At 46.5% G+C, this 12,887-nt stretch overlaps 1 protein-coding gene across 2 annotated transcripts in view; it reads left to right on the top strand.

Annotated features, from left to right (window-relative positions):
* Positions 1 to 12,887, top strand: part of PDE6C (phosphodiesterase 6C) — a 294,405-nt gene that overhangs the window by 99,392 nt on the left and 182,126 nt on the right. For both annotated transcript variants that reach the window (XM_085614976.1, XM_085614975.1), the window contains exons 5-9: positions 7,176 to 7,250; positions 7,342 to 7,406; positions 7,501 to 7,567; positions 9,810 to 9,857; positions 12,052 to 12,201. In XM_085614976.1, coding sequence (XP_085471102.1) covers positions 7,176 to 7,250; positions 7,342 to 7,406; positions 7,501 to 7,567; positions 9,810 to 9,857; positions 12,052 to 12,201 — 405 coding nt within the window. The remainder of the gene's footprint in view (positions 1 to 7,175; positions 7,251 to 7,341; positions 7,407 to 7,500; positions 7,568 to 9,809; positions 9,858 to 12,051; positions 12,202 to 12,887) is intronic.

Here is a 12,887-nt window from a genome sequence, read left to right as displayed (position 1 = left end):
TTTGGCCTTTGCCTTACAAAACTAAACCTCGCAATGCCTTTACTCACCTACCTTGCCTCCTCACCCCACCCCATGGTTTCCCCCTTCTTCCTTTCATTGCCCCTATTTAAAAATCTCTACTCAGTCATTAACTGTTGAACTTTAACCCCGTAACCTCTTACCTACTTCTCAAAACATCTACCTAACTAAGCATCTCCTATCTTAACCTCCCCTTATTGCCTGCTCCCAGAGTAACTTGTTCCCAACCATAAACTTAACCTGTAAACATGTAAAAAACTAGCTACCAAAACGCCACTCAGAAAAGTCCCTGCCTATCTTTGCTTTTCTGACCCCCCCCCAAATCTAGGATGTGTTAGGATACATCCTTATATCCAGGTACCTATCTAGGACCTCCTTTATCTGTATCAGATATAGCTCCATCCCGAAGCGTGACAAGCGCACACAATTATCCATGAAAAAAACACAGCCGCCTACTTCAGCTCAGGATGCTCAACACTCCCGAAACCTTGCTTTCCACAAAATAATCTCATATCCCTATTGATTTTCCTCCTGGCATTGTCAATTACAGAGGGTCTTTGAGCCCCCCTCCAATGTATTTTAGAAATGAACTCCGTTCAGATGATAAAACATCTGGACCATTGCTGCCTTATCTCTAACAGGTCCCTTTTATATTTGCTTCAGTAACGCTAACCCTTTACAAACCGCAAGGTCATTCTCCCCAAGATGCACATTCAAAACATCAGGGCAAATGTTATCTCTAATTAATGTGTTTAAACAGGGAATCAGATTGTGCCATCTCATGCCACCCTTCCCATGCCAAGAGACATTAAATAAAGACACGTTCAAACCAAGGTTCAAACCTGTTCCCTTTTTCATTTCATGACGATCAGCCAATTTAACAAAAGAATGACCAACTATCCAAATGGACATCTCTGCCGTAGCTGACCCTGCCACTGCACCTGAAAAGAGACACATGCCTAAGTACATGGCAAACTATGCATCCCAGTACCCCACCTTCCCCAACTTAACCTGCGTTTTGAAACAATCCAAAGTCCAACGCCCCATGCGCATAATCCTGTCCCCCACAGCAGCTGCTCCACAGTAACCACTTGGCCTGAAACCCTGCGAAAAAAATCCTAGAGCCTGGCGCAGCTATCCGTCTCAATGTACACCCCCATTGCACCGGACATGCCGCCATGTCACCTGTGGCCCCCATCGCTACCCACTGTTCCCCTTTGGTCTGTCTTCGATTGTTTGAGCTTCACCGTAACCACCCCTTCCCGCATGTCCACTTCACCCCATTTCAGACCTATCACGCCTTTCCTTCCCAGCAGCTCCGAAACCCAAAAGGCACTAAAATAAATCCATGACATTAAGGTAGAGAACAATGTTGTCTTCTCCCTATTCCTGCAAATCCTCAGTACGACCTTTAACAAGCAGGACAACAAAGCTTTAGACACCGACCTCCTAACTCGGGGCCTGGCCTCTTTCTCTTTAACCTAGCCTTCTAGAATGCGGCTGCCTAGTTTGCCAACCGAGGGGGCATACCCCCACCACAGCTTCCCCATGAAAGCGATCCCTGCCAGCTTGCTTGTAATCGTGAATTTCAACAGGCCTCTGACAATCATTGACAAAATGAACTGTACAACATCCTCTTCCCTTGTCCACACAACCAGCCTCTTCTGAGGCCAACCCCATGAACTCCTGCCAAGCCTGCTTATACGCCATCCTAGTGGGGAGGGCCGACGACCCTACCACTAATTGCAGCATCCTTTGTCCCCTATGGACCACATCCCAGCCGGCACTGGTGTCTTGAAGTTGTCCGCCTCCGTGGCCAGACCATGGAACCTCTCCCACTGTGAATGAGACACAGCGTCCGTAATGTCATTGTCCACCACTGGCATATGTCTGGCTTGAAACAAAATATCATGCTTCAAACAACTGAGCACAAACACTCTCATCAGCTTAAGTACTTGTGCATCCCTAGCAGATTGCTTATTCACCACTTGTACTACTGCGATGTTGTTCACCCTTAAAATGACCTTCTTGTGTGCCAAATCCTGTGCCCACACTGTTATCTTTACCACTAGTGGTAATAATTCCAATGCCATTTAAAGCCTCTGAAAACTTGCACCACATGTGTAAGTCTTTCTTCGTCCCACGGATAAGTGCATGTGATGGTGTGGCATCATAAGGCCCGCCAATGACCTGCTCAATCTCCTACAAAATGTCCTACCTGTCAGTACTACTCTGCATACAAAATTAAGATGTCCTAGCAGCACTTGTACTTCCCTGACTGTCACTTTTTGTCTGGCCAGTATGTCGTCTATCAGCATTAGCAAATGTAACTTTTTATCCATCAGTGGGCGTGCCTCCATCGCCACTGAGTCCAACCCAATCCCCAGAAATTACAACACCGTACTTGGTCCTTGTGTCTTCTCTGGGGCTAGGGGCACACCCAGTAGCCCCATGAGCTCTTGGAAACTTGTCAGCTGTAGCTGACAGTCCATCAAACCTAGTTGGCCAACCAGGAAGAAGTCGTCAAGGTAGTGTGTCATCGTCTCTTTACCTGTCTGCCACGAGAATACCCATTTCAAGAAGGAGCGAAGCGCTCAAACAAGGCAAAGGAGATGGAACAGCCCATAGGCAATGCTTTATCCACGAACATTTGTCCGTCAAACTGTAAATCTAACAACTGGAAGTCATCAGGGTGCACCGGCTGTAACCGGAAGGCAGACTTTATATCACATTTTGCCATCTCAGCACCGTTGACTACCTTCTCCACCAATCCCCTGGCTATATCCACTGACAAATATGAAATGGATATCAAGTCCTCCGACATAAAAACGTTAACCGAAGACCCTTCTGGCCATGAGAGGTGCTGTATCTAAATTGTCCCAGTTCTATCTTGGGTACCACGCAAATTGGTTAAATTATCAAGTCTCCGATAGGCAACTCTGTGAATGGGCCCTCCACACTTCCCTCCTCAACTTCTTTAAACAATTTGTCCCGCACTGTTGCCTTATGTGAATTCACTGATCTATAATTCTCTGCCCACCTGACGGACCGTGGCCCTTCATACCCCAGCCGAAACCCTTCTTTAAAACCGCTGCTCAGTAATGTGGCAGCCTCTCGGCAGGGATAATGTGCCAGCCAACTGTCTAAGCATTCTTGTTTAATGGATGTACAAGCCATGGAACCTTGTCCTCTCCTCTCTCCTCTCTCCCCTCCTATCGGTTGTCCCTGTTGCCCATGAAATGAGCCATTGTGCTGGAACCCCTTGCTAAACCACTGCCCTTGCCCATTGTATCCTGCCCGAAGCATTGTACCAATGGGTGCCACCCAGCGCACTTGGAGCACTCATGTCTAAATTTACATCATTCTCTCATGCAGGATCCTTTATTGAAATCCCAACAGGCCCCTTGCACGCCCCCAGAGGTCTTTGACGTATATCCTTTCCGCCCCTGGGGTGGGGGGCTCTGAAAGGGGTGGTAGACTAATTGAAGCCCGCTGGCTGTGTATGTGGTCTTCCTAAATTTAACTGCATTGAGCTACCCCCATTTTGCCTCAGTGTCCCACGCCAGCCTGCCCATAAATTCCTCATCGTAGTGGGACCTGGCATAAACCCCATATGTCACCTGAGCCCTCCTGATCACATCCATGTATTTAAAAAGGGAGACACACCTCTCAGGGTGTTTTTCACAATACTGCTCACAATTATCAGAAAGGCTGCTGTCTAATCTCAATTGACATGGGTACTTAAGGCCTCTTAGACAACTCCAGCTCTTCCTCTTTTGAACCTTCTTTAGTCCTTAGCTCCCTGTGTAACAGCATCAGCATTTCTACGTACTCCCCCCTCAAAATATTTTTTTAGTTGTCAGTATGAGATAGGCTCTCAGTGTCTTCGTCACCCCCATGTATGGCAGCTTCCTGATTTTTATCTCGTGGCTTACTTTGACCCCCTCTCCTTGGGCCCCGTCACTGTCCTCCCCTCCCCCCCGGCATCTCATCCTTGCCTATCGCTGACTCCCGTCCTTCATCTTGTCGGCCTTCTGCTGATCCCCCTTTCTTTGTATCTCTTTCCAATTTCTGCGCTCCTGTGCCCACCTCTGTATCCTTTACGTACAAACCTTTTCGCGGATGTACCTCCCCCTCCGCTGCACAACTGCGCATATAAGTTCCCACTGATACCCTGACCATGGCAAATCTTAGCTGACCACACCCTTTTCCGCCCTCAGCTGGTGTCAAGGTCGGCATCCGCACTGGATCCAGCTGCCTAACCAGTCGTGCAGCGGGTCAAACCACACTGTCCCATGCCGGAAGCTCTCCTTTCTTGGAAGCCTGTAAAAAACACTAGGCATATTGTTACTACTGCCCCCCATCCTTCCTGGAATACCTTTTCATCCTCAACGATTTCCTCTTCCTTAATACTAACTTCATCATACTCCAATTGTGTAGCCTCCATCTCTGTGCCCTAGTCACAGATCATCCTTTTAATCCATGCCTCCGCACTTTACCGCCTACTGCAGATGAGCTTGTCGAGATCAAACCCGAGTACCGATGGGCTGCAAGCCGCCCTTCAGCCCCGGTCATGTGTTCTTGTCCTGTCTCTCTCCCTGCTGCCCCAGAGGCCGCATCGAACCAAAGCGGTTGTTGTACCACCAAGGTCACCTCTGATAGTCGTTTGGTAGTGTCCTAACCGTCCCGCTACGCATTCCCGCTGGCCGCCTTTGACCGTACCATCTCTTCTCTGTAGCACGGAGCTGCATGGGACGCACCCGAATCTGTTATATCCTGTGCCTGCTGATCCTGCAAAGAAAAAGTAAGGTCCAGCAAACTGGGGTTAATGCCCCTGCATACTCCTGCCAACCCTGGGTCTGGACACCAATGTCAGTAACCCCTCCCCTCCTGCCCCGCCTCTGGGTTATCCCAACCTGCCCACCCACTATAATCACCCCATCTAAATCCAGCTGTGTCGCCCGTTTCCTCCCCACCCCCGCAGAATGCCCCCATTATGCTGGAGCCCTACCAGCTCAGTCTCCCGGTGCATATATACCCTGGCCGGTGGCATAATCCCCACCACATGTCCCTCCCCAGAGCCTCCATCCTGCTCCTCCCCCTCACTCCACTCTAGCATGGCTGAAACTATAGCCGATGCAGTGCCCCGTCCCGTCCCCCCTCCCTGCCCTCCACACTCACCCCTTCCCTCTCCTCTTGCCTCACCAGGGGCTGCGGTTGTACCTCCTGTGTCCAGCCCTCTTCCGCCGACCAATGTGACCTGAGCCCCCATGGGGCCATTTCCAACCAACCTCCCAGCTCTAATGATGCTGGTGGCCCCCAACGCAGGCCTGCCCGCTCCCCCTTTTGGCAGGCCTCCCTCCCACACACCCTCCTTGCCCAGCGGGCCATTTTGCTCCCTCCTTGCTCTTACCCCCAGATTGCCTTCACCTCCTCCCCCCCTCAACGCCCCTTCACCCCCTGCCCTTCTGCTCTACGCCTGCACCCCTAGTGAATTCACAGCCTCCCTGTCCTGGGGCTCAGACTGTCCCCCCGTTCTTATGAAGCCCCCTACCTCACACCCAACAGAAATCAGCACATTCTTCCCCCTTCTCTTCTGTGTGCCACACATGGCCTCTTCGGCCGCTATGACCTCATGGCTTGGCTCTCTGTGCCAGGTCCTGCCTGCTCCCTCAAACTGGAGCACAGGATGCCGTGCAACACCCCGTCCCCTTCCCCTTGCCACCTTCATGTGAGTGGCTGCTTTCCACCATTGGCCACTCACACCTACCGGCTTCCCTCCAGAGGAACGGTGGGGTCGTGGCAGTGAACAAGCCCACACTGCCGCAGCCACCCCGTCAGCTGCAGGCCGTGCCGGCCGCGCCTCCTGCACTGCCAGCACCACAAGATCCATGTGTCCTGCCTCCGCGAGCAGGCGCATCACTTCCGCCACACGTAGGTCGCTGCTAGACATCCCGGCAGCACAGGTAGGCAATACGCCACACACCAGCGGAAACCATTTCGACCACAAGAACTCTGCCTGACAAAAACCCTGCACCAAGCTGCACAAAACTGCCTCAAAACTGCCTAAAAAACTGCCTGTAAATCCCAGCACCCAGACCGGATGCCATGTCACCTTACTAAAATGGTGACACGGCATACAAAATGTCCGGTTAAATATCCCCACTCCCCCAGTCCAAAAAACGCCTAACGAGCCCAATTGTGCTCTGGGCAGCACCACTGGCTCAAAAAACCTCGGGCCAAATTCCAACATTAAAGAAAGCCGGTTCTAGCAAACATTTAAGTAGTATAACGTCTGATATACTTACATTGTTTGCTTTAGAAAAATCACAAATATTACATGTATGGTCGCTGAGCTGATGCCTACACATAGTAATTTTTACTGGAGGGTGTACCTCCATTTCAAAGCCTTTGCTAGACAGTGAAGACTCAATTTTGTGTCACAGAGCAAGGTGCTGTGTCACACAGAACAAACTAATTTTGAGCGAGCACCAGCAATGACATCATCAGCAGGCGACTCTTACTAAATCTGGTTATGTACTATTTTTTGTTTTTTGTGCAATGCAGCCCTGCAACGTTTACCGGCGCCCCCATCAGGGGAGGACAGTAAATCTGGTAAACAGAAGAGGCTTTGAGTGCAGTGAAATCTATTTCCCACCTTGCCTTTCACTCACAGCTGCTCCCACATATGGAACAATGAGAATCATATATGATTCTAAAACACAACTGCTGTGTCTCTACTGTGCATCCACTGAGGCCGCAATTCTGAACCATTAAACATATCATGGGACATGAGGCAAACCACCATCAAAAGTATGGGTTCTCTATTGTCGTGAGATGTTGTGCCCATTACTAGCCGTAATCACTACCAAGACTTTTATCACCGCCACACTTATGATGCCAACATTTTGTTGAATTTATCTAAGTGGTAATAGCATGACAATGCTGTGATTTATTGTATGTTACATCAAAATCAGACTGTTATTCAACATTGTGCATTAATCATTAGCATTTAGTGAGATTTGATATTATACTATTTGTATTTCCATTGAGACCTTCTGGAATTAATGCATGAGTACAAAGATCCAAGCTCCAGAGGTACCATAAAAGCATAGAAAAACACAGCGGTAAACTTCAAATTCTTCCTTTATGCTTAGGAATTCTACGATGAATGGCCAATCAAACTGGGAGAAGTTGAACCGTATAAAGGTCCTAAGACACCGGATGGGAGGGTATGTATGCTGAGCCTTCCATTACATTATGCCAGTCTTAAAGTCCAGATGTTGAATGTAATCTGCATTGCTCTACATTGTTTTCTTGCAGGAAGTCATCTTTTATAAGATAATTGATTACATGTTAGAAGGAAAGGAAGAAATCAAAGTCATCCCGTAAGTTACATACAATTATAAAATGCCTGCTAGCTGTATTGCGTCATTGTTTTCCACTGTGCACTGCACGTGACGTCTACTTTTGTATTTACAGGTCCCCTCCCCCTGACCACTGGTCTCTAGTGAGCGGGCTTCCGACGTATGTGGCGGAAAATGGATTTGTAAGTTGTGTGTTTCTTTGTTAATATTGTATGCCTCTATCTGCAGTATTAACAAGTCATGTAAAATGGAAACTAAATTAAATGCTGCTGATTATTAAATCAGTGAACTGGTCTTCAGTGGAATATGTAGTATGGTCCTTGAATGAGTGTGGCATGCACTGCTTGTAAAAAACACGTGTTTCGGGGCATCCGTCTTTACATTAAAAAATAAATGTGGTCCTCTTCAAGCCCTTCACCAAGACAATAATGCCCTGGTGCATCTCCCCCTAACAGGTGGCAGGTATGTGCCCAGGGCCAGCTTTAGGGCAGTATGATTGGTGCGGCCGCACTGGGCGCTGACTTGAAGGGGGAGCACTGACCTCAGGGAGGGCGCTGTGTTTAGCAATAACTTAAGATTTAAAAGCACCTGCTCCAGAGTTCCTTGTGTGTCCATCTTTCAGGCAGCAATAAGAATGTCAAGATAACTCTTAATGTTCCTGCTAGAGACAGAAATCGGGAGTTTTGTCTAGTGGCAGTTTTGACTGGCCATAAAGTACAGCAGAGGGTGAATATGCCTGCTGCAAAGGTCTGTATTTTATGTGGATAGCTGAGTGGATTAGTAACGCCAGCCTTTACTAGAGCTTTAAAACAAATGAAATGTATGTGAGAGAGGGGCTATGGAGAGAGGAGGGGCATTTTTGCAGGTAGTAGTGAGTGAATCCGAGGCGGAGGTGGTCATGGAGGGGGGGCACCAGAACAGATTGTCGCACTGGGCGCCACCAGCACTAGAGCCGGCTTGCATGTGTCTTTCATAGGGTGAGGCTGCATCCACACCGGTGAGGTAAGGAGACTGTTGTGGTGTGGTAAGGGAATGAGTTAGCTATACATAAATTGCCTAGTGCAGACTTAACCTTTCACTGACATGACGGGACAAATTAAGGATAGCAATGGGTTGCTGTAAACTTTGAGGTAGCATATTAACCCTCCCTTATTTATAACTAGCACAAATGCAGTTCGCTTGCCTTGTGAAGCCCAAGGGGAGTAAAAGCTGTGCTACGGAACCCCAGGGAGACTGGGGCAAAGATGCATCTTGGCATCTGATATAGGGAGGTGAAGTGGTATACATGGATCTAAGATGGCATTGTGACCATAAAGCCCACCCGCCTACCGTTCGTCTGTTTGGTGGGGCTAAGTCTGCCATTTTTGAGTGGTCAGCTGGAAAACAATTTGAAAATGATGATTTAAGAGTAAATTGTGTGTGCAGAAAAAGCGTGCATATATGATTCTCAAAGGAGTAACGCGGAAGGTTAGTGGTTTAAATGTTTAATGGTACATTGATCAGGGACACACCGATGGCAGTTAGTTCTTCAGGCAAGTTGAGTACCAGCAGCCCTGTGAGAGAACCTCAAAGAGGAGGGGATAGACCAAAACTCAAAAACCAAAGCAATTGTAAGGTTGAAAAGACAGAGGGCTGTAAGACGAAAGGCAATGATTAAATAATAACTTGTGGTTCTTGCAACGCTTCATACTGTACTTCTGCCATTTTTCAGTGCTGCAAAGAACAGGTGTTATTATTACCCAATTTAATGGTATTCAATTTTCTGGCCTCCGAAGGATAACAGGCTGAGTGGGCCTTGCTGGTATTTGAACTCATGATCTGCGCATCATTGCATGATTCAGTGGCAACCACTGAACTCACCTTGCCATCATTCCAGCAATAAGTGGGTTGTATTTCAGGGCAGAGTAGTTGAATGTCCTATGGAAGAAGGTGGATCGACATGCAGAATTCCAAGAGGAATCAAGTTGCACATCTAAAGTGTCATGTGTACAATATACTTATTTCTCCACCAATAACAGAAATTGCAAAACAGCCCACATGATCTGTACCCCAATATAGCTTGCCTAAGTTCAAAGCACAATCTAAATTTGGTTGGTACATTTGCCATACAACAAACTAGGGGCTTCGTTGGATTGCTGAAAACTTTGACTTATTATATTAAAGCGGCATTTTGTACGTAGCAGGCCTGTCTGTGGCTTGTTGACTCAGCTGCCCTCACAGGAGGTTTCTAAACATGGTGCCACTGCATTGTGATCTCTATACAGAATATCCTATCCAATGTCTTGTGTCTCGATATAAAATTAAAACCAATGCAAACAGCTGGATTGTTGTGCCAGAGATTTATATGCACAGCTAAAGATACAGTTGAGATAGTCATTTTCATGTGTTTACCTTTACTCTAAAATTGTCTTGTCTATATTCTAGATTTGCAACATGATGAACGCAATAACTGATGACTTTTTCACATTTCAGGTAAACATTTCACTTTGCTTCAAGCCTCGGTCAATCATAGGTGTAGTAGAAAATAAAACATTTTTAACCCTGAAGGTGAAAGTATTTTATGTTCAGTATGTACGATACCTTGCACACCAGTTCAACATGTAATATCAGAAGCCTTCATCTCTATTGGCTATTAAGCTGGTCCGCAATTTCCATGGAGTGCACTGGTGGGGAATAACCGCCCTGTACTTCCTGGCATGTAGCAGGAGAGCAGCAGCAGCGGAGGCACATCTTCTTTTCAATAACCGACAATATCTCTGACCCAAAGCTAAAGGAAACGTGTTCCTTCCTTGCTGCAGCTAGAGTGGAAAGCGCCTTTTGGGAAAGTGGGGGGGGCAAGCCGACACGAGACCCATTTTTTGTGTGTGTAAAAGGCCGCTTTATTGAAACCGGTGCATATTACAATTTCATCACCTTGGCAACTGCCTTACAAACTAAAACCTCAATAAACATGAATTACCTGACCCCTTGTTCCCCCCCCCCACTCCTACGATCCCCACATCATATTCCCCACCCCACAAGATACAACCTAAAATTCCATAACAATAATATTACCCAATCCTACACAATCTAGCATTTACAAATCCTAACCTCCCCTGACCCTAATCCCTACCTGCCTTTGTGCTACTGTAGCTAACCAACCTCTATTCTAAACTTATTCTATCTCGTTGCCCTTTCCCTGGTCCTGCTCACAAACTAGCAACATATAACAAAAAACTACAGCCAATCCCGGCCAACTGACAACCACCCCGCCGCACCTGTTCCAAGCGACAAATACAACGTATGCCAACCCTATGTACCTGTTCCAACAAATGCTGCCCCACACCCCAAAATAAGGAGGAAAGAAACAAGCGTCCCCACAAAAACTATCTAAAAAACTGGGAAGGGAGGGCGGGGACAAAAAACCTGACTGACAAGCGCTCCAGCCACCAGGTCACCAAACCTAAAATGGTGGCTGGTGAGGCGCGAAAACTAACTAAATATCCTTTGGGCTGCCTAACGAAAATTGGGCTACAATTGGGCTAGTCCCAATGTAGTCCAAACCTTACAAAATGGCCGCTCGCCGGCCAGCCCCCCCCTCCCAATCTGCACGGGGGGCAGACCTCGCCTTGCTCGGCTGCCCCCCAAGCCCCATTGAACAACAGTGAAGGAGACAAACTTGCTTCAGCTCGCGCCATCTTGGAATGGTGCCCCTACTGTAATAAAAAGTGGACTGCAGTGTGAGTTTCTATGCAGAAAAGAGCTTCCCTCTGTCACAGAAGGAGATTCGATTGCTGCTGTTAACTGCTGTTAACTACCGGTACTGGTCAAAGAGACTAGCTACTCGCATATCACTTCCACAAAAGTCACACCCATCTGTCCGCCTATCAGTGGCCCTCTTGACCTTTAAATGCGGATCCCTTGGTGAACAGCAGCACCACCTGCTGTTTATTTGATAGCACTAATATTTTGAAAAATATGTTAAATAAATGGGCAAGCATGTATTAACCTGCAAATAAATGCTTGCCCGTTTATTTAACATGTTTTTGAACCTCCTTACACAATCCTTACACAATCCATGACCCACCCAGACCCTCTTCCGCCACCCTGAACTACATCCCCGAACTATCAGTAGTATCACTGCAACTTACCTTAATACCTGCCTCTTCATATCCACCTCTGACCAGTTTAGAGCTAAATTGTAAGCAACGTATATAATGCTGCGCTTCTTCAGCACAGGTTAAGGTTCTGTACTGTGCCAGGAGCAAATGTTATGATTAGGTATGAGGCAGAATAAACAACTAGGTTTCATTGAGCATCCCTACCATTTTCAATGAAAACCCTTTATCCCGAAAAGCTTTTGTTGAAAAGCCTACTGCAATGCAAGTAAATGAAAAATGATGCCTTTTGTTTGCATGATTTTAAAACCTTTCTCTGGAATTTCTCTCCCTGTATTAACTCACGACACATGCTGGAACGTGTCGCTGAGTTTGCAGGTCAGTATTCAGTGCTTGACATGGCAAATACACCGGTCTCTTTTGACTTTAACTATTTTGAATGTAAAGCTAAGCGTCCATCTTGCATTGCTGTTCTTCAGGATTTGTGTAGTGTGCTTACGCCATTTTTATGGCCTAGTGGTGGTGTCAAGTTGAAATGATCACGTTTTCACTTTGTTTTCTATTTCCAGAAAGGGCCTGTGGACGAGACTGGATGGACAATTAAAAATGTCCTCTCACTGCCCATTGTAAATAAAAAAGAAGAAATTGTCGGCGTAGCTACATTCTACAACAGAAAAGATGCAAAGCCTTTTGACGAATATGATGAGCAAATTATCGAAGTGAGCTATGCTTTTTTTTAATCTATGATATTCTTTTGAATCTGGTTGGCACTTTTAAATAGATAGTTTTTCTTTTTAAGGACCAATTGATGGCATCGTTTCATTTCATCCCAGCACATTAAAGATAAAACGTATTTCCAAGCAAAAATGTTATTGAAAAACCATTTAATTCAAAAAACCTCTAGATCAGAGAAATGCAAGCCAGAGAAAAACAGTTCATCGAAATTAGTACAATGAAAGATTGATTCAAGATTAGAGGTAACTAGAGGGTAGAGTTCAAGTTTAAAGTTAGGGCAAAGGTTAGGCTCATCCAATGGCTAAGGGCTACGTCAGAGACCATGTAGGAAGGCACGGGGTAGGAGCTATGTTAGAGACAGGGTAATGGTGAGGGACAAGGTTACGATTGGTAACAAAGTTACAGAGTAGGAATATTAGGATATGTCTATGATTTATGATTGGGGCAAAAGTTATGGTTAGGATTAAAGCAAAAAAGGAGGTGAGATTTCATTGAACATTGCTAACATTTTTCAATGAAAAAGTTTTAACCCAAAAAGCTTGTATTGAAATTTCTGCTGCAATGCAAGGATTTAACAAATCATGGCTTTTCTTTGAAACCAATATAGCTGGGGGTCGCGTAACTAGTTATCTTGGAGGAGTTTCGTTTGTTATCGGAATTAACTAGTTAC

Source organism: Triturus cristatus, chromosome 1_2 (genome assembly GCF_964204655.1).
Source record: "Triturus cristatus chromosome 1_2, aTriCri1.1, whole genome shotgun sequence".
In the NCBI taxonomy this organism is placed as follows: domain Eukaryota; kingdom Metazoa; phylum Chordata; class Amphibia; order Caudata; family Salamandridae; genus Triturus; species Triturus cristatus.
Note: the sequence above shows the minus strand (reverse complement) of the source record. Positions and strands in the feature narration are given on the sequence as shown.